This window comes from Camelus bactrianus, chromosome 19 (assembly GCF_048773025.1).
Source record: "Camelus bactrianus isolate YW-2024 breed Bactrian camel chromosome 19, ASM4877302v1, whole genome shotgun sequence".
NCBI classification, from domain to species: domain Eukaryota; kingdom Metazoa; phylum Chordata; class Mammalia; order Artiodactyla; family Camelidae; genus Camelus; species Camelus bactrianus.
Window position 1 is genome coordinate 19,298,037 of NC_133557.1, and position 21,481 is coordinate 19,319,517.

Consider the following 21,481-nt stretch of genomic DNA (forward strand, 5'->3'; position numbering starts at 1 on the left):
AACCTAGCCATCAGCGGTGAAGCCCTTTCTGCATGAACTGGCGGCACAGGAAAACTTCCTTTTTAAAACGTCTATGCCAGACTTTACAGTCACATTTTATGAATTATGAAACCAGTAATATTAAAGCGACAGCACTGTGAACCCACTGTGCTAAAACAATAGCTATTTTCACTTTCAGCCTCCCTTTCTACTCTTTCCATGTGCACACATGTTTTTAACAGAGCTATGAACACAAGAATGGTTCAGTTTTGAGGTATAGTGTTTAACAGCATGGGATCCAAAGTCATGCTACACAGGTCTGCATCCCTGACTCAGGCATTAGCCACTGTAATCTGAGCAAGTCACTTAACCTCTCTCTGCATCCATTTCTTCTTCTGAAAAGTAAGTGTGGCCAGAAGCTCTTGGTATTCACACCCTTATGTGATCCCCTCCCCTGGAGTATGGGCTGAACTCAGTGACAGGCTTCTAACAAAAAACATATGGCAACGGTGATGGGGTATCACTTCCATGACTAGTTTACAAAAGATTGTGCCTTTGCTCTTGCTAGCAGAGTCTCTCGCTGGCTTTGAGGAAGCCAGCTGCCATGCTGGAGGGGCTGACATGGCAAGGAAATGACCAAGGCGACCTCCAGCCAACATCAATGAAGAGCTGAGGCCCTCAATCCAATGGCCGGCAAGGAACAACCATGTGCATGAATGTGGAGTGGATCCTTCCCCAGTGGAACCTTCAGATAGGACTGCAGCCCCACCCACACCTTGACTCATAGGAGACCCTGAGCCCTGTCCTGACTACCGATCCACAGAAACTGTGAGATAAGAAATGTGTGTTGTTTTGAGCTATTGTGTTTTGGGATAGTTTGTTATGCAGGGATAGACAACTGATATATTTGGGGTAATGATAATGCCTACCTCACAGGATGGTTGTGAAAATGAAAGGAGTTAATATACAGAAACGGCTTAGAACAGTGCCTTGCACAGAGTGTGCACTACAGAAGTGTTAGCTTTTACTATTGTACGTTTTTCACTTACATCATTTTTCGTATTTCTGAATATTTGTGTTTATCATTCATATTGCTTCATCTTTTTTTTTTCTTTAGAAATTTAACATCTACATATTTTTGTGCCAGTGATTCCCCTTCCGGGACTCTGGCCAAATGATATACTCAAATTGTGCAAAATGACACACGTACAAAGGGTATTGATTGCAGTATTGTTTGTAATAGCAAAAGGCTGGAAATGAAGCCAAAGCAAGAAGTAGAGAACTGGTTGATGAAATTATGGGATAGCCATTTGAAGGACTATTAAGCAACCAACACCAAGAATGAGACTGAGCTTTCTGTACCAACACAGAGTGAATCCAGATAGGCTAAGACAGAGAGTAAGGTGTAAAATAATGTTTGTTGTATGCTAACACTCATGAAAACAAAGATGTTTGCTCCTATATATAGCTAATATTTCTGAAGGGATAGATAAGAAACTGGTAATAGAGGTTGGTTACTGGGAAGGAAACGAGGTGGCCCGGGAGGAGTGGAAGGACACACACACACATACACACACACACACACACACACACACACTCATTTGAGCTGGTTTCCTTTCCAGCTTTCCTTTGGCCCATCTCCTCCCCTCGCCCCACCACTCTACTCTCCACCCTGCTCCACACCTGGGAGACTCTACACCCGACACCCACCCTGTCCTTGCTCTCTGGCTTCTTCCAGATGAGTTCAGTCAGTAGGGGGCGCCAGCCAGAGGCTAGAGGGCTGGAGGAGGGGGCAGTCGGTATTAATTCCCTGGATACCTGCCTCCACAGCAGCGGCTCTCACCCATCACCTCTAGCAGTAACATCCTCTCCTCCCCTGGTTCCTTCAGACCCAGGTACCAGGGGCTTTCCTTGCTAGCCCCAGGTGCCTCACACTCCTTGCTAAATTTCTGCCTGCAGAGCACAAACTTCCAGTTATTAGATGAGTAAGTCCTGGGGACCTTATGTACAGCGTGGTGATTATAGTTAACAATAATGTATTATGTAAGTACTTGGAAGTTGCTAAGAGATTAGGCTTAAATCTTGTCACTACAAAAAAGAAACGATAATTAGGTGACATGAGAGAGGTGTTAGCTAATGCTAGGGTGACAATCATTTTGCAATATATAAGTGTATCAAATTCACACTTTGGACACCTGAAACATGTTATGTATCAATTATATGTCAGTAAATATAGAAACAAACAAACAATAGCTTCAGGTAAACACTGAATATACCCTTTCCTGCGAGGACCCTGAATGATACAACCCTTTGAGGTCTTTTGAATGTTAGTATAATTTATTCCAAAGTAAATAAATAAATGTATTTTTTAAAATTTAGCATCTATTGGTACTAGGACTTTAAGAGAAACAGTTTAATTTATTCCTTACAACAACAGTAAGGGTAGGTATTATCATGCTCATTAACAGATAGGGAAACCAGGCTTCAAGAGGCAGTGTGACCTCGGGGCAGCCACACAGCCAGGAAGGGGAAGGTTGGGGCTGGACCCCAGGTCAGCCTGATTCCCAAGCCTGCATCAGCCACTGCAGAATGAGCCCAAGGGGACAGTCCAGTCTAAACTCCTGCCTTACCCACAAGAAGAGGGTAAGGACCAGGTTAAGATCCAGGTTTTCTTGAGCTGGTCCTGCTCTATCTGATGTTCTCTAATGCTTGCTTGGAGCTGGAAGGCTTGACTGATATGCAGGCAGCTGGGTGATATTAAAAATATCTAGCAACTGATATTGGCTGGGGTGGGGGGGGTCCCCCTGCTGAGCCAGGTGGTTAACCATTTAGTTGCTGGGCTCTGGGAAAGATGATGTCCTGGGCAAGAGGTCAGGTGTACAGGACAGTAGCAGGGGATGGGGAGCACTCAGGGGGCTCAGGGTATAAACTGGAATATTGCAAAACTTTAGCAACTGGCAAACCCCTTTTAGTCTCCTGCTCTGGAAACCTGAAAGACTTCAGATAGCCTAGAGGTGGCCGTCTCCAGAGAGCCATGACTGTCACCATGGCCCCGGAGGAGGACAGAGCCTGCTGGAGAACGGCCTCACCTTTTGCCCACTCCATTGCTTGTGTCCAATCCAGCCAGGAGGATGCTGCATTCCCTGGGCCCCTTACCATCATCACTATCACTATCATTAACAGGCAATATTTGTTGAGCACTTACTATGTGCCAGCCCCGAGCCAGGACATTTCCATGTATTATTTCACTTAATCCTCACAATATTCTCTAAGTAGATATCATGATCAATTTCCATTTTACAGGTGAGAAAACTAAGGATGAGAAGGTTATCTAACCTGCCCAACTCACACAGTCAATAAAGGGGGAAAGCCAGGAATTCCAGTGTGGCTAACAGCAAAATAAGAAGACAGAAGCATTAGTTCGTGCTGGAGTCAGATGACCTGATTTCAAACCCCAGCTCCTCCATGTCCCACTTGTGTGACCTTTACCAAGTCATGGAATCTGTCCAGATCTCAGTTTCACCATCTGTAAAGTGGGTTATAGCACTTTGCTGTCACTAGAATTATTGTGAGGCTCAAGCAAATTGTGGCACGTGATGTGTATATTCATTCAATTGTGACAAGTAGTTGCTAAGCACCTACTGTGTGCCAGGTCCTGGGCTAGATGGAGGGATACAACAGTGAACGGAAGAAACTAACCTCCTGGAACTTACAGACTGGTCTAGCATGGTACTCTTTGCACCATAGGCACCCCATAAATGGTAGCTGCTATTTTCATTATTATTTCTTTAGAGAGTGATTCTTCTCCCCCAGGGTTGGACTTCCCACCCAGGGCTACTGGGATCGCCTGCTGAGCCTGTGGACTTGGCTCTGGGTGTGCTCTGCTCCCTCCACCCCACCCCTCCCAGTGAGCCAGCCTGCAATGGCATCCCACAAGCCCCGAATCAGCAGACATCGCCTGCCTAAATAAGGACAAGGCGCCCAGGAGAGCTTTCTGTGAGCTGGAGGAATGTGACAGCTGAGCCCTCCCTCCCCAGCACCCTCCCCCGCCTCCGGCCCCTCCCCAGGTGGGGCTCCGCTGCAGCATTCCAGTTTTCCCCAGAGCAGCCCCCAGTGTCCCTGACACCCACCTCACCCCACTCCAAGTGGCTCTGAAAACTGATAAGGAGCCTTCGGAAGGAATTCCAGGCAGCTACATCTGCTCCTCGGGGCTGGCATCCCTGCTGCCACACGGGGCGGAAGAAACCTCAGGGGAGGGGCCGAACCCAGCCCCAGCCCTGGAAAATCACATCCCTTGGCTCGAAAAGCATTTCCAGAAATTTTATTTGGCCTCAGGCGCTGGACCAGGTGTGAGGTCCCCAGAGGAGATTCTGATCATATTGCTGTCTTCCTGTCCCCGAAACCGCATCACAGCAGTCATGACTGGGACAAGTTCATGGCGCCTGGTGGGGTGGGGAGGGGAAGACACATCCAGCCCAGAGCATGGGGTCGGGGGAGACCTCTTAGAGAAGTTCTTGCTGAGATAGCGGTTGAGCGGGGGAACTCTGGCACCAGATGACCTGCGTTCCCATCCTAGCCCTGCTCCTTCCTAGCTGTGTGACCTTCAGCAAGTTACTTTACCACTCTGTACCTCCATTTCCCCATCTGTGAAATGGGATAATAATGGCACCAGCCTCACAAAGTTGGAAGGACCAAATGCGTTGGTATTTGTGAAGTGCTTAGAGCAGTAAGGGGGGTCGTGTCCTCAGGCCTTTCTTAGGGTGACCAGAGAGCTTATCATTCAAACCAGGGCACCTGAGGGTGAAAGGGAGGCTGTTTATAATTATGCCTAACATGATCAGGGCAATCTCAGGTATATGAGGCTGTGTAGTCTTCCCAGCCTTGACCACAACTAAGGTGCCAAGTGGGGCTGAAGGCAGACAGCAACTGTCTGTCATCTTTGTAAGTCAGGCCTGCAAGGGGTAACACCATCCCTGGCACACAGTAGGTACACACAAGGGCTGCTGAGATTTTGTTTGTTTCAACAGATCGGACCTTCAGATTTCCCAGGAAGAGTAAGTAGCCCTTATGATGAAGATATTTAAAACCAAGACTTAAAACTAGAGTCCAAGGAAAAACTTGAGGATTTTAAGGCATTAATTAAGAGACCTTTATTGAGCTCTTCATGTGGGTCCAGGCCTGGGCCCCGGGGGGTGGGGTGAAGGGGGAGGAGAAAGAGGTGTCATAAGGAAGCAACACAAAGATGTAAAGCATTCTATTCCTGGTGACCAACCATGGCTGGTCAGATAATGAGGAAGGATTTGGAAGCAGGACCTGACCTGATACACAGAAAAGACACCATCAGAAGGGATCAGACCATGGGTGGGTCTGAGGGATGTGATCATGGGAACAGATCAAATACAGAGTGAAGGCAGAGAGGTGGGCAGGAAGGGGCCTAAGGATTGGGAAGAGCACGTCATGATGGTTAAGAACCAGGTCCTGGACCAGACTAGAGGGTCCAAGTCTCATCTCCACCCCTTATGCACTGGCTGACCTCTGGCAACTCATACGATCTACTTCACCTCACTTTCCGCAGCAATAAAGTGGAACAGATGCTACCTTTGCCCTTCAGGGTTGCCCGGAGACCAAGTGAGATGATGCCTGTGAAATTCCATCCAGTTCACGACACGTTGCAAACGGAGAATGTACGCTCCACAAGGAAGGATTTTGTCTGTTTTGTTTATTGATGGACACCCCCCTGACCCCCCAGCACCAAGAACAGGGCCTGACCCACAGTAGGTGCATAATAAAAAATCTGTTGAATGAATAAATGGCAGCTATTATGAGAATTAATATCATAGTTACTATGCAGTGATAGGCCTGGCCGAGCTGGAGCAGAAGAAAATAAAGGAGCTTTTTACAGACAAGGAAACAGGCTGAGACAGGTGAAGGGATTTGCTGGAGGTCACATGGCCAACAAGTCACAGACCAGGATCTGCCTCCCTGGCCCCTCCTCCTCCTGTCCTCCCTTTCTTCCTGCCTTCTCTAAGCACTCCCTGGGCTCCTCTTAAGTGCAGGCATCCGACAATATAACAGGGATGTAAAGAAGCTTAAAGCCAGCGTTCTGGCCATAAGGCATTTATAGACCAATAAAGAAAATCTATAGGAAAACCATCCAGTTGGGAAAGTTCAGGCTTACAAATCAGGGAGCCCTGAAGAAAAAAGGACATGGCAAACTTCCCTGTAAATGAGAGCTCTGAGAAATCAAACTGGGGACTCAGCGTGTGCTGGGGCTGGCCCAAGCAGGCTCCAGCCTGCTCAAGAGAGACAATTATTCACATCTCTTCCCAGCTGTGTGTTCAGCGACAGGACACTGGTAGCTTGACATCAGCCACAGTGGCAGTATTCACACCTTGGAAATTGGCAAACTTAAGGAAGCAGGGTTCTTTACCTCCACTCACCACCCTGCACCCCACCCCCCGCCAGCACCTCCGAGAGATACTTAGTCAGCACACTGCTTCTCAGAATAGGCGTTAGCTAGAAAAAAGTTAACTGTCTCAGCAGATTCAGATCTTTGTTTCACCTGCTACCTGGACAATTTCTACCACGCCCCCTTTGAAAAACAGATTACTAGCTCTCTTGACGAAAAGCACTTGAAGTTCGCCGTCTCCGACCGTAAGATCTCCCCTCCCTACTTATCACAGGACAGTTCTCGGAGTGGGTCTCAGGTGGCATCTGTGTAGAAAAGGAAACCTGCAGTTTGCTCTGTGAAGGAGTTGGTGGGGGCGGGGTGGCTGAAGGAGACCCCTCCAGACTGTGTCCTCTCTTCTCCCTGCATGTAGGTCTGAGAAAATGCAGTCTTAATTTAAATCTGGAGGCTGTGGTCTTATTTCCACATCTATATGAGCTGGTCAGATGGAGAAGAGAAGAAAGGAGTAAGGAAAGGGTGTTCTAAATAGAAGGAATTGCAGGAGCCAAGGCACAAAAAGGTGTACACACACACACACACACACACACACACACACATACACACAACACACACACAGAGTGTTTAAGAAGCTGAGGAAAGTTTAGCCTGACAATGTCATGAGCAAATGAAGAATGAGGTACATCGGTAACTGGCATGTGGAAAACCTAGCCTCACCCGCTGCTGTCACACCTCGGTGCCTTTGCCTATGCTGGTCCCTCTGCCTGCTCTTCCACGCTGACCTCACCAGCTGCCTTGGCCCTGGTCCAGGCTAAAGTCATCTCCCAAAGAAGCCAAGGTAACAATAGCTGCACGTGGCTGGGGCGTGGGAAAGGCCAAGCAAACCCGCGAATCTGGGCGGCTGTTTTTCCCAAGGACTAGGCAAGGAGAGCTCAGTGCCCCAGGACACAGAAACAAACAGGGCAGGGACTTGCCCGGGGTCATTCAGCACTTCTGGGCTGAGGCCTTCTAACCCTCATACTATGTGGGTGGGAAGGAAAAATGGGACAGCCACTCCAGAAAGCCTCTGACCGTTGGGGGAATTTATTACAGAGATAACACCGCTCTGGGGGTGACATGATGAGCGGACAGCTTTATCTCACATAGCCAAACAGCAGAAGTCTGGAAGCTACCTAAACAGTCATGTGCAACAACAGCGGCCTGATTAAATCAATTACAATTCAGCTATATAATGGAATACCACGCGGGAGTTAAAACTGATAATGTTCTTTATTTGGAAAGATATGGAAAGCTCTTCAATATATATGCACACACAGCAAAGAGAAAAAGGCAAGGTTCACATGAATATATATATATACACACTATGCTACCTTCTGTGTCAGAAGGAGGAAAAGAATTTCTGCCTTTGCTTACATTAGGTGGAACCATGTGAAATTGCCACTTTGTAGGTCAAATGTAAGTTTCACCATAATATATGCATAAAGTAACTCTGAAAGACACGGGGAAAACTGCAAATCACAGTGGCCCGTGGGGTATGGAAGTGGCGACCAGAGGGGGACAGGGGAAAGAAGACACTTTACATTTTTGTAACTGTGGATTCTGAACCATATGAATGTATAACCTATTAAAATATAAAGGAAAAAATAATTAGGGCATCAGGGCCAGCTTTTCTGCCACCTGATGTTTGTCTCTACATCCACCCCAGTGGGTGCTCAGGGAAGAACTCTCTATGCCTGGTGCCCAGAGGTGTGTATGCGGGGGGGCTGCCCCAGGTGAGCTTCTGACAAACTCCCATCTAAAGAACCCGCTTTGTGATATTTCTAACCCTCTGCCTGCTGGGTCAGAGCTCAGGGGCCCCCACCCTTGGCCTGGCTTCTGGCAAGACTACTTCAAGTCCTGTGGGGTTACGGGGTTGGCAGCAGGCTGCCGTGACCTTCTGTTAATACCCGCCTTCCCAGATAGGGTTGCACGGAGCCAGGGCTGATGGCAAGAGCACTTGGGCAGTAATGCGATAACGCTTACGGGGGATGTGGCTTGGCCAAAAGTGGCTTTGGAGATGGAGCCCCCACTGCAGCCCCTCCCTCCCCTCTGTGGTCCCACCCACACCGCTGCTGGAGAGGTTCTCCCTGGGGTGACTGCTGGGATTATGGAAACACCTAGGTGATCCGATGGAGAGTTCACCCGGGCTAGGCTCTCTGGTTCCTCATTTAACAACACCAGAAGGAATCACTGAAGCAAGAGGAAGCATAGTTACAATAATAAAAGTGACAACTGCCACCACCGAGCGATGGCTGTGTGCCAGGCACTGTGGTTAGTACTTGACCTGCATTATCTCATTTTAGCCTCACAACACCCTCTGCGGTAGGTCCTGTGTTAATTTCCACCACTTTCCACAAGTGGGGAAACCGAGGCTCAGGGAAGTGACCTGCTGAAGGAAACAGTGTTATCCGACCCCAAAACCGATCACTAAACGATGTCTGTGCCTCTGTTTCTCCATCTGGAAAATGGAGAAATTTATGAGACTTGAAAACAGGGGCTGAGGGAAGGGATGGGGGCATGTTTGGACCAGAGAAGACTCTCAGAGATGTTAAGATCACAGTCTTTACATCTCTGCAGAGACATCGGGGGCAGGCATTGCTAACTGCTCACCAAATATCCATTCTCTCTTTCTTTCCTCCTAACAGAAGCCTAATCTGGTTCAGGGAAGCAATGAGTCCAGCTAAAAGCATTCACCTTCCCAGATTCCTTGCACCCAGATTCCTTGCACCTAAGGAAGGCCATGTATGAGACGTAAGTCCCCGGATGGGCTCCCTTCCCTATGAAGAGAAGCTGTTGCATTTTGACCTCTGCCCTGGGACTCGGAGGTGAACCTAGGGGCACAGTGGCCACCTCTGAGGACAAGGACTGAGGCTACATTCTAAAGAGACAGGAGGGAAAGACAGAGGGAGGTGGGTCCCTGAGGGCATCTTGGAGCTGCCACGTCAGCCTTGCTCAGCCTCTCTGATCTTCCTCTGTGAGAATACAAGCCTAGTGGTGAAGACAGCTTGTGTCACCTGCAGCTGAACGCGTTTCTAACTGAAACAGTCCCCAAAGGCAGACCGGGGACCAAAAAATAGAAGCTACAGAGAAGCAGAATGTTCTTCTGCTTTGAGAAAATCTAAAAGTCAAAATTGTCCAAAGTTGGCCCGGACCGGCTCAAGAGGTGGTGAGTTTCTTATGCCTGGGGACAGAGAAGCAGAGACTGAAAGGCCACTGGGCATGGATAACGGGACAGGAATTCTGACGTTGGCTGGGGCTGCACCAAATGGCCCTGTGCGCTTTAATCATACCCACTTTGAGAGGAGAGGAAAGGACCCCAGGATGCGAAATCAGCCTCCTGCACCCTCCTGCATTTGTCTCAGGCTCTGCTTTCAGGGGAAACCAAACTGAAGACCCCATGAAGGTTGTGCTTACCAGAGTGGCATGGTCGGGCTTACATTTTTAAAGCTCACTCCAGCTGTTGCGTGAAAAGTTTAGGGAAGAAGAGGAGTGATGGGCTGATAAGGGGCCCTGACAGTGGGGCAGTGAGAGGGGAAGGTGGCCAGCACTGGGCTGGAGAGAAGAGGCTGGAGACACTCAGGGGCACGTGGTTGCCCCTCAGGCCTAGAGGCTTGGCAGCCAGGCAGGGTGATTTGGCGGTTTGGCCCTGGCCTGCCAGTCTGCGAGAACCAGCCTCGCAATTTCCATCCCTCAAGCCGGTCTGGCTCTGGAGACCTGTTGCAAAGGTGCTATTTTTAGAGAGTTGGGTGTTTACTTGAAAGATTTGAAGACTGGGCTTTATTTTTAACTCCTCTCCCGATGGCAGGGACTGGCTGGTATGGACTTAGGAAGTCAAGTGGAAGTTGGACGGGGCTTTGGAAACCCAGGGGAGTCAAACAGCCTGCGCTTGGGGAAGGATGAAGCTTGGGGGAAGAGCCCAGCCTCTCTGAATTCCACTTGCCTGACTCTCTGGGTAAGAAGCATGATGATCAAACCAGCTAGGGCCTCTCCTTACCGAGTACCAAAACCACTTAAAGTCCTCTACCCACATCATCTCATTCAGTCATCACCACAACCCCGGGGGCAAGGCTGTACTGTCCCCATTCTATAGATGAGGAAAGCGAGACTCAGATAGGACCAAGGACACGTGGCCAGCAAGGACTAGAGCGGGATGTGAATCTTCATTTCTTTGTCTCCTATTGCTTTCAACCATTCTGTCGTCCAAATTCTGGCCAGCCACCAAGGTCAAGGCACAGAAGATCAGACTGGCAGGATAGGAACCTGAAATGTTGGAGCTCAAAGACTTTCTCTTCCAACAGAGGTTAAGGGGGTGGAGTCTGGATCAGAGAATTCGAAGCCTTGTTGTGTCTGTTATTTGGAGACTTGGGGTTAGTTTCCTCATCTGGGAAATGGGTAAATATAATAAACATCATCTCCCTCCTCAGGATGAACTGAGATGATGCATATAAAGGGAATTACACAGAGCCTGGTACCCAGCAGTGAGATCAGGTGGGCTGACCTGTGCCAGGCCCCATCCGAAGCCCCTGATCCTCCAGTGTGCCCCACAAGACTGGTTCTCTCATGATCCTCATCTCAGAGATGAAGAAACAGAAGGACAGAAAGTTTAAGGGAAAGGGATTTGCCTGTGAAGCTAGCGAGAGTCCAGGACTAGAACCCAGGTGGCCTGATCCTGAGCCTGGGACCTCAAGCGCTCACTTCTGGTGATGCTCCCTCTGTCCCTGGCGCTGCTGGGGCTCAGCTCAGGTGCCATGGTCAAGACCAAGACCTGGCTTCACATGGTCACACCTTCCACTGGGATGTGGGAAAATCCTGGCACTGAAGGAAAGGGGCCTTTTTCTCCCACAGGTGCAGGCTGTTGGCCTTTCTAGATCGTGGTCCCTTTCTAGGCCTCGGTTTCTCCATCTGTGAAATGAGCATACTGGAATGCATCGTCTTCCTCGCTTTTTCTGAGGACACTGATGGGAGCTTGCTGGGTCTTTTCTCTGCTTCTCCACTCTCTCAGCTCAGGAGGCCTGGCTCCCCCAAACACATTGCCCCGTAGTTTGAACATGTTGGGCAAGATCCTCTCCCTCTCCAGACCACTCGGCTCAAAGGCCGGCCTTAGAGTCACAGCTGCCTCGTGTATATCATGAGAATCTGGCTCTGACAACTCAGGAAATTCCATTCATCCTGGTCTTCAGTCTCTGGGAGCAAAGGGATTTTGTCCATCTGGCAATTCTCAAAGGAGGGATGTGAAGGAGGGCAGGAGTCCAGGGCTGGGGGCTTTTCCAACATTTTGAGGCCACCCCTGGGAGTTTAATCCCTCTTTACAGAACGCCATATCCAGGAATCTCAGGAGGTAAGCCAGAAACAGAACAAGGAAAACTTTTGCCTCTGTATGGGCCTGGGCAGTTGAGGTGATCACTGGGTTCACAGAACACCTGGTCAATCTCAAAGAATTTGGCAAAGATGCAAAAGACTAATAACCATGGTGCTGGTGGGGGTGTGAGGAAAGCTGCCCTCTTACATTGTTTGAGGGGGTCATAAATGTGTTGCAACCCTTTTGGAGATGAACTGGGGTTCTGATAATAGTAAGAATGCACATTCTTTTTGACTCAGCAATTCCACTTCTAGGAATTTAACCTACCCATGTAGATATGTGTAAGCAAGGACAGGCAGAAAAATGGGGGCACCCCAGCAGACGAAGGGCTTGACATGTCTTGCAACAATTATTTGTAAATATCAATTGAACATATTCTAAGGGGAGGGGTTCTGGGACATTAGACATGGGTGATTTCAATTTTTGCTTGTTTATGTTAATTCACTCAAGGGTACAATAGACCTTGTCAGAGGAGAGACCACCAAATTTATATTTTGACAGTGCACATCAAGTGTCAGCCCCTTGCAAAGACCTGGGCTAATGGCATTACTTTCAATACTTTCATACTTTCAATGCATTCCAACGATGCTTGAATATCCCTGATAGGATAAGGTACCTGGCTGAGCCATCCCTTTAAACAGCTCCATGAGCAAGAATAAAGGTCCAAGGATGTTCATGACAGCCTTGTTTGTAATCGTGAAAAACATGAAATGGTTTCAATCTCCATCAAAAGAGATCTGGTTAAATAAATTATGGTACATCCAAAGTATGGAATATTATGCAGCTGTTAAAAAGATTAAGGCAGATCTAGCATGTGTGTAAGATGAAAAGATCTTAACACATTTTAGGTAAAAAAAGCAAGCTGAAGAATATTAGGTATATAGTCCCAGTTGTGGAAAACAAGAATGAAAACAAAACAAAACAAAAAGACACAAACCAGAATAGGTAAGTGGAAGAATGCTATGGGTGAGCTGTTAACAATGGTTACTTTAAAGGTGCAACAAAGGTGGAAGTGGGAGAGGGGTTTTATTACTTTTTATCTTTTTATTATTCTGGATTTCATTAAATCTTAGCAACTATGTTGTTTTCAACAATGTAAAAAAGGAAAAAGGAAAAAAATATAGGAAAGAGAGAAGTTCACCACGTCTGAAGTAGCAGAAACTGTCTTGGCTAAGATCACAGACTCTGGGGCCAGAATTGTAGTTCTATCATTTACTAGCTATGTGACTTGGAGCATGTTTCAAAACTCTCTATGTGTCATAGTTAGAATTATATGAGTGAACTTAGCTAAGCATTTAGAACAGTGCCTGCTGCATAGTAAGATCGAAACTCCTTAACCTGGCATTCAAAGCCCATCCTCACCTGGCCCTAGGCTGCCTTCCTAGCCTCATCTCTAATCTCTTTCCTCACCCACATCAGCCCTGCCAATGACTCATTGCTCCCAAAATATACTACACACATTCCTACCTCCATGGCTCTACCTGGAATGCCCTTTCTTTCCCTCTTCTCCATCTGGCAAACTCCCAGAGCCACCCACCACCTGCAGGGAGTCTCCCAGACCACCTCTGGGGCAATTAGTTTTTCTTTGCTCACTTGTCCTTCTAACTCACCACAGACTGTGTCAAATCCCAGTCTGTCCTAGTGACTGGCTGTGAGTCGCCAGAGGATGCTGGCCATGCTGATCCACTGGGTGTCCAGTGTCCCAGCACAAGCCCAGCCCAGAGTAAGTGCTAATCAGTGTTTGTGAAGGAAAGCCAGCCAAAGATCAGATCATGGCTAAGAGCATTCTAGAACCAAGTCTCCTGTCTCTGGGGTCTTGACTCCCAGCGCTGCTATTCCTCAGACGAATGACCTTGTTTGAGATACTTATCCTCTCTGTGCCTCATCTGTAAAATGGGAATAACAGTACCTTCTTCACAAGGTTGTTTGGAAGATTAAGTAAGTTAATATATTATGTAAGGTATTGAGGATCCTCCTGGCTCCTAGAAATATGTGGATACTTGTTAAGTAAAACAGGCTCCAACATGGACAATTACCTGGACCTAACTTAACCTAGCCCAGGGCCAGCCCCTCTCCCCCCAGGATGGTCTGCATACCCTGGAGTTGCTGGAAACGAGCGCTGGTAGGTGTGAAGTCATAGCTTGAAATAGCACCGTTCTTCTTGTTAGTCAAAGACAAAGCTTGGTCAGGTGCCTACAGGTCTTTCAGACCTGTCAATCTCTTGCCAATACCTCTTTTTAGCAAAAAGAGAGCAGACTTCAGGCTCTGCACTTACAGCATTAATAGTTTGACCTCAGACTCAAATAACATCATTCTGTCGTCAGAGCTTCCCATGATATTGGGCTCTCATTTTCAACAGTGACTCCCAAGACTTCCTTTTCAGTAACTGTACGTATTTTGAAGTAAGTTGATTTAAAGATAAATATTAAATTGGAAGGGAGGGGTCATACGTGGATATAGCAAAAATTTGGATTGTGGCATGTACAAGATGCAAGTTTGGGAAACAGCTTAGAGGGACTTAGAGACGGCAGAGTCTTCCCTCCTGGTGATATTCTCCAGGGAGACTCTTAGATCCGTGCAGAATAATTCATTATAATATGATTCGTTATAAGAGTGTGTATCTCCTTGCCTGCCTTCAGAACCCTTTACATGGCTATTTGTCTGCAACAATACTTTGAAAGAGGAATTCATGTCATTCCCATTTGACTGAAAGGGAAAGTGAGGCACAGCAAGGTGAGGTAACTTGCCCAAGATCACACAGCTTATAAGAAGCTAAACCCAGATTCAAATCTGGGTTGTCCAATGCCACAGCCCAAGCTCTTAACTACTGCACCACAGGAGCTCCTGCTCACCTAAGAAATTCACCTCCCAGCAACTTGCAAAGTCAACTCTAATCCTTCACTCAATTTGGGGATTTCCAGGGCCAGTCTGGGGAGGGGAAGAGGGTAGGAAGGTGGAGGACCAGAGAACAGACCAATTCAGGGGGCTTTGTCTTCAGGGCCACACTGATGCTCCCCTGGTACAAAACCTGAGATGTTCCAAACCTCACGCCCTGGGGCTGCTGAGAACTCCTGCAGGCCAGCCCCTGCCTCTGCTGCAGGGGCATGGTGACAACAACAAAAATCCTAGACAATGACAACAACAGCTAAGACTTATTGAGAACTTCCTGCTTCCAGCCTGGTGCTGAGTATACAGCCTCTGATTCAACCCTCGTGAAAATGTTCCCAGGTAGATACCATCACTCTCCTTTCACACGTGAGAGAACTGAAGTCTGGAGAGAAGATACGGCCAGCAAGAGGCAGAGCCAAAGCCCCTCTCTTAACCACTCCCTGCGATCCTTTCAGAAAGGAGCCATTTATCTGGGTGTCGGCATGACAACCAGAAAAGTTTAAACACCTCCCCAAACATCCCAGCTTCGCTCCAGGGCCCAGTATTCATGACCTTAAAAGGCGTTACAAAAAGAGTTCATAGCCACACAATCAGACGGCATGAAGCTGGTTCCCCCTCGACCGCTTATTGGTGATGGATATCTCTTTGTCTCTTTCTGTTCCTCAGTTTCCCCATCTGGTCAGTGAAGGACTTAGACAATCTCCTTAGGGCCCTGAATGGGTCTAAAGCAACACTGTCCAATAAAAGTACAATGTGAGACCTATATGTAATTTTTTACTTTTCTAAGATAGCCACATTCAAAAGAGCTAAGAGAAACAAGTGAAATTGATAACAATACATTTTATCTAACCCACTATATCTACAATGTAATTATTTCAACCCATAATCAACATAAAAAAATTATTACTAGGTTACTTTATACTCTTTTCTTACTAAGTGTTTAGAATCCAGTGTGTGCTTCTCACTTAGAGCACATCTCCATCCACATTTCAAGAGCTTGAAAGACATATGGCTGGTGGCTACCATATTGGACAGCACAGATCTGGAATCTTTTTCAATCCATAGCCCATTTTTGGGGATAAGACATCTCAGCTTTCTCCTTTCCATCTGGGAAAGCTGTCCTGATCTTAGACTTTGAGCCAACAAGTTCCTTGCAAGCCCAGGGCAAGGAGTTCGAGGCTATAATGGACAGAGATCCCAGGCCTGCCCGGAAGGAGGAGGCTGCTGGGAAGGCTCTCTGTTCTCTGCAGCCTGATTACTCACCCAAGTCCCCGGGAGGCAGACAACCCTGCTTTTCCTCCTAACCCAAAGATTCCCTTAATTGGAAATTCAATCTCAGCTTAAAACTGAGCCAGGCAGCTGCCCCCCAAGTGGCCCCAGCCCCAAGGGCATACAGGACGGGGGATGCAAATCTCCCCTGCACTCCCCTCCCAGCAGCATCACGTGAAGGAAGCTGGCACCACCTTCACACAGACACTCAGTTACCTACCGTGCATCTGGCAGCCTTCTCAGCACCTTCACATGCAAGGCCACAGCCTTGGCAGAAGGACAAGGAGGGCATGGAAAGCAAGGGAGTGGAGGAGCAAACAGAGAGCTTGGGGAAATCCCTCCTTCTCTGCAAGCTTCCATTTCCTCACATTTAAAATTGTTAAATAATGACAGTGACTGCTGTTACTGCTGGCTGCTTTGTGCCAGGCATTTTACAGGCATGAGTTCATCTACTCCTCAAAACAACCCCAGGAAGAAAGAAGATCCAGGGTTCAGAGTGGTGAAGCAACTTGAGCAAGGTCACACAGCAATTCAGTAGAAGGGCCAGAATTCCAACTCACAGTCTTCCAAATCAACAGCTTAAGCTTTTACCTAATCTAAGCCCTGCCGTGTCCCAGGGTGGCTCAGAATAGCCCTGGCTTATGCCTGTCATAACTATATACACTTGGCATAATAATTTTAAATACTCCCTTTGGAAGAAGAGAAAAGTCTTCCTTACGGGAGAATTCCAAATAATGTATGTGGCTACTTCCCCCTCCAAAAGGTGGAGCTTAATTCCAGACCCTTCTCCCTCCTGAGTGTGGGCTGAACTCAATGCCTGGATTCCAAAGATTCAGTTAGCGGAAAAAGGAAGATGGTAGCTTCACAGCAGAAAGAAACCTGGCAGACACCACCTTAAAGTCTTAATAGTAAGGTATGAATGTCGGCTTTGAGGAATGTATTATTGTAAGGAAAGAAGTCAACATTAGAACCTGGGCGGAGAACTCTCTGTACTGCCTTTGTGACTTTTCTGTAAATCTAAAATTATTACAGCATCAAAATGTTATTTTTTTATAAGTGCCCCCTTTTACTCATAAAAGTGTCCAGGTTTGAACAGTAAATTATATGATCACCAGGTCATAAGCCTGGCTTTCCCCTTAACCCAGAAATCATAAGAAAATTACCCCTACCTTCTTTCTGCCTTAATGATACTAACAACCTCACACATTTGTGGCAATTTAAAGTTGACAAAGTTTAGGGATGGAAAGACGTGCTACTTAAAGCTTTGGAATCAGAAAGCCAGGGGCTGAAGTCCTGGTTCTCCCACTTGCTTGTCAGGTGGTCTCAGGTTTATTACCTTCCTTCTCTGGGCCTCAGTTTCCACATCTGTAAAATGAGTTCACTGAAGGACAACAATGACTAGTAACATTTATTGAGCCCTTGCTAGGTGTCCAGCATTGTAGTGGATACTGTGATGTGCCACTCAGTGTCCCCTTCGGAACCAAGGATTTATTTCTCCCCTCCTGTCACCCCTAACCCAGCTGCTCAGTGCGCTGCCGGCTGTCAGTCCTGTCCAGGGATTGTCCTTGGTGAGGAGAGTCACCCAGCCCCAGGTCATGCCCCTTTCTGGAAGTTAGCCTGCAACCAATGTGGAGGAGGTAAGATCCAGCTCTCTTACCTCAACTTAGGATAACTTTCAAGGTCATCTCCACTCCTCTGTGGCTGGCTGGGGCATGGTGGAGACTGCACTGCAGCCCAGCATCTCCCTTTGCCTGATCCTGCCTCCTTCCCTTCCCCATGAGTGTTGATCCTGAGAGTGCTCCCAGAAACTTCCTGCACACTGATGTCCATCTCAAAGTCGGCTTCCTGGGGAATTCGTCCCATGACAGGACTGTGAACCACAGGACCTGCACTATGTTTCTTACCTCTCTGATCAATCCTATTTTTATAGATGAGATGACTGAGGTTGATTTAGCCAAGAACATATATAACCAAGAAATGGTGGCACCGCAGATAGGGAAACAGAAGTTCAGATGGGCAAGCTGACGTGCCCCGGTCTCTGAGTTAAAGATGGTGGAGCCCATATTTGGCCCTGGGTCTGCTCAACCCTGAAGAGCACACTCGCAGCCTCTGGCCCAGGCCATTTCGAGCCACCAGCAGGATTGCTGTAGGTGCTGGGACAGGCGAGTCCCTTTCACCACTGTCCTGCCGCATCCTCTGCTGTCCCTGCAGCTCACGCACACTGGCAAAATGGGAGTAATAATAGTACCTACTTCTTCATGATCTTGTAAAGGCTAAATGAGTTAATGTACATAAAGACCTCAGAATAACTGGCTCATAGAAAGCCTTTTATTAAGTGGTGGGTTAAAAACAAATCACATAAGCAGCATAAAGTTGCAAGTGTGAGATGTTCTATGAAGACATTCATGCGGATGAGTGAGTCGGCCTGTGATAGGAACTGGGCATCGTCAGCTCTCTAAGGGGGTCAGGCGTGATCTGAGCTCTGAAGGAGGAAAAGAAACTAAGGGGATGGGAAGGCGAAAGGAAGTCCAGGTAGAGGAACCAGCAGGACCAAAAGCCCTCCGGGAGGAAGAACTAAAGATGGATGATAAAAGGCCAGTGTGACTGGCATAGAGAAAAAAATTCAGGGCCAAGACAAAGAGTGGTAGACAATGAGGCTGGGTAGGAGGGCAGGAACCACCCACTACCTGGCTACTCATTCCGAGTTATTTGGGACAAGTCACTTTATCTCTCAGAGCCTCATTTAGCTCATCTGTAAAATAGAAATAAAAATAGTACCAGTGATGGGGAGGTATAGCTAAGTGGTAGAGCACATGCTTAGCATGCACAAGGTCCTGGGTTCATTTTTTAAAAATAGTACCAATCTTATAACTTTGTTAAGGAGATTGAATGAGTTGATGCTTGTAAACTATTTAAAATAGTGCCATGGACACAGCAGGTGTTATAAATGTTTGAAGACATTAGAACTTTTTCTGAAGTACAATGAGAAGACATACTGGGGTCTGAATATGGATGAAAGGGTAGGTGCTGAATGGGTGGAGGAGGATGGATGCAGGGCTGGAGGGTGGGTGGTTTAGTGAATGGAAGGGTAGATGGACTATTGGATGTAAGTACGGCTGGGTGATGAATGTGGTTAGATGGATGGATAATGGATAGATGGCTGAATGACTAGATAGGTGGGTGGGACTGGATGTTGTTTCAGTGGATGGAAGCATGGTTGGGTGATGGGGTAATTGGATAAATGGAGGTAATTTGGTGAATGAAGGTGGTTGTGTGAATGGATGCATGGTTGTATGTTAGGATGGGTGGTGGTTCAGTGGCTGGGAGAAGTTGAGTGAATGTGGGTGCTGGGGATGAAGGGATGGATGGTGGATGGCTGAATGGGTGTCTGGGTTGTTGGATGACTGTTTGGGTAGATGGATAGGTGGGTGATTGCACGGCTGAGTGGATAAAAAGATGGAAAGTTGAATGGGTGGATGAAGAAATGTAACGTTTAAGTGAATGGAGGGGTGAGGTGAATGGGTGGTTGGGAACGACTGAGTGGATGGATGGATAGATGGATGAGTAATTTGATGAGTAATGGATAGCTCGGTGAACAGATCACATCACATGCTGAAGCACCTCAAATGAACCCTCTAAAGTCACGGGGGAGCCCCTGGTGGTAAAAGAAGCAGAAACAAGCCTCCTAGGTTGCCCTACCCCAGAACCCCTTCCCAGAGTGAGGCGCAGCCCACCTGCGCCGCCCCGGGGTCCTACCTGGAGGCGGCGATCTCGGCCTTCTGGCGCGCTATGGCGGCGGCGCGCTGGGCGCCCTCCACGCCGTGCTCCACCTTCTGGCGGACCTTGCTGCTCTTGAGCGGCAGCACGCGGCGCTTGGTGCCCTTGACCAGCACGTTGTGGCGGTACTTGCCCTCCTCGCGGTGGCCGTCGGGCAGCGTGGTGCAGCCGTAGCCGTGGCGCAGGTTGTCCAGCCACTCGCCCTCGTAGCGGAGGCCGCTGGAGCGCTCGCTCACGCCGAAGCCCGAGCGCTTGTCGTTCTTCCACTCGCCCATGTAGGTCTCGGTGGTGGTGGCGTCGATGTCGGCCTCGAAGGGCGCCGCCTCGTCGGCGCCCTCCCCCAGGCTGGCGGTGGACGCGGCGTCGCTGGCGCCCGAGCTGAGGTCGCTCTTGAGGAAGCTGACGCGGCTGCGCTGGCTGCCCAGGGACGTCCGCGACTCGGCGCGGCGCAACTTCCCCAGCAGCGCGCCCCGCTGGAACAGGCCGCCGCCCTTGGCCGCCCGAGCCGCCGCCTCGGCGTTGGCCAGGAGGCTGAGCGCGAAGCCGCCGCGCGGGATGGCGGGCGCGGGCGGCGTCGGGCCGTCGGCGGCCGGCGACGAGGGCGAGTCCGGGGCCACCGTGCCGTTGCTGTGCTCGCTGCGCAGGGACGAGAGCGACGTGCGCAGCGGCGAGCGCACCACCACGGCCATCCCGTAGGGCACGCTCTGGCGCACGCCGTAGCCGTGGCGCATGCCGTTGGTGAACTGGCCTTGGTACGTCCCTGCGGGCGAGGAGAGGGCACGTCAGTGGGGCGGCCCGACGCGGGGCGGCGGGGGGGGCGGGGGGGGCGGGTGGGGCCCCCCCAGGGGTGCCGGGGCAGGAGTGGACCCGGCCATCGCGGGGCCGGGAGTGCGGGGATACCGAAGCTCACGAGGCTCCGAGAGTGTGAGGTTGCGTGAGTGTGCAAGAACAAACGCATGCAGTGGTGTGAATATTTTCACTGGCGGGAACTCAGCAAAGTCACAAGCGTGCAAGATGTTGGGAGGTGGTGTGACGTGGAGCGTCAGTGGGTGAAGTTGCCTGAGCAGGTGAGGCCCCGGGAGCTCATGGGGTTAAACGAGTGTGCCAGGATATGAGTGGACCAGCCAGAAGGAGTTTGCGTGGCAGTGTGAATATTTCGGTGGGAACACACGAGGGGCTTTAGTGTGCAAAATAGGGTAAGGTTGAGTGAGTCCGTTTTTAGTGTGAAGTTGTATGAGTAGGTGAGGCTCTGTGAGCATGAACTTAGACGAGTGTGCACAGATTGAGAATCACACAAGAGAGAATGAGTGTGCCAGCGTGTGAGTGGGGAAGACAGTGAGCTTGGCAGTAGCATGAATATTGCATTTGTGTGAGAGTGCAAGGCGGCAGGATCATGTAGAAGCATCAATGAGCAAGGCAGTGTGTGCACAGAGGGTGACTGAGATCTCACCAGCATGTCATCGTGGGATGTAATATAAGGTTAGGAGAGCGTCTGAGATCTTAAACGTGGAAAGGCCTTAAAAGAAAAGGCAAAGTTGAGTGAGGATGCAAGACCATTAGAGGATAAGAGTGCAAATTGTGTGCAGGCAGGGCTCTGTCCATATATGAGATTAAATGCGTGTGCGTGGTTATCCTAGTGTGCCAGGTGATGTGACTGTCCGAGGTTGTGGATGGATAAGATGGCTATGACAAGGAGTAGACATGGTGATGTGAATGTTGGAGAGCATGGGACTGTGCTGGAGAGCCTGGGCGAGTGTATGTTT

The 21,481-nt window shown here is 48.9% G+C and overlaps 1 protein-coding gene across 3 annotated transcripts in view; it reads right to left on the bottom strand.

Annotated features, from left to right (window-relative positions):
- JPH2 (junctophilin 2) overlaps positions 1-21,481 on the bottom strand; it is a 57,378-nt gene that overhangs the window by 14,865 nt on the left and 21,032 nt on the right. Inside the window, exons 1-2 of one of the 3 annotated variants that reach the window (XM_074347314.1) lie at positions 21,169-21,233; positions 19,698-20,478 (exon numbers count right to left, since the gene is read on the bottom strand). In XM_074347314.1, the coding sequence (XP_074203415.1) occupies positions 19,698-20,449 (752 nt within the window). In that variant the 5' untranslated portion in view covers positions 20,450-20,478; positions 21,169-21,233. Of the gene's footprint in view, positions 1-19,697; positions 20,479-21,168; positions 21,235-21,481 lie in introns of those variants that run through there. The other 2 variants (XM_074347315.1, XM_074347313.1) reach the window with 2 other exon arrangements.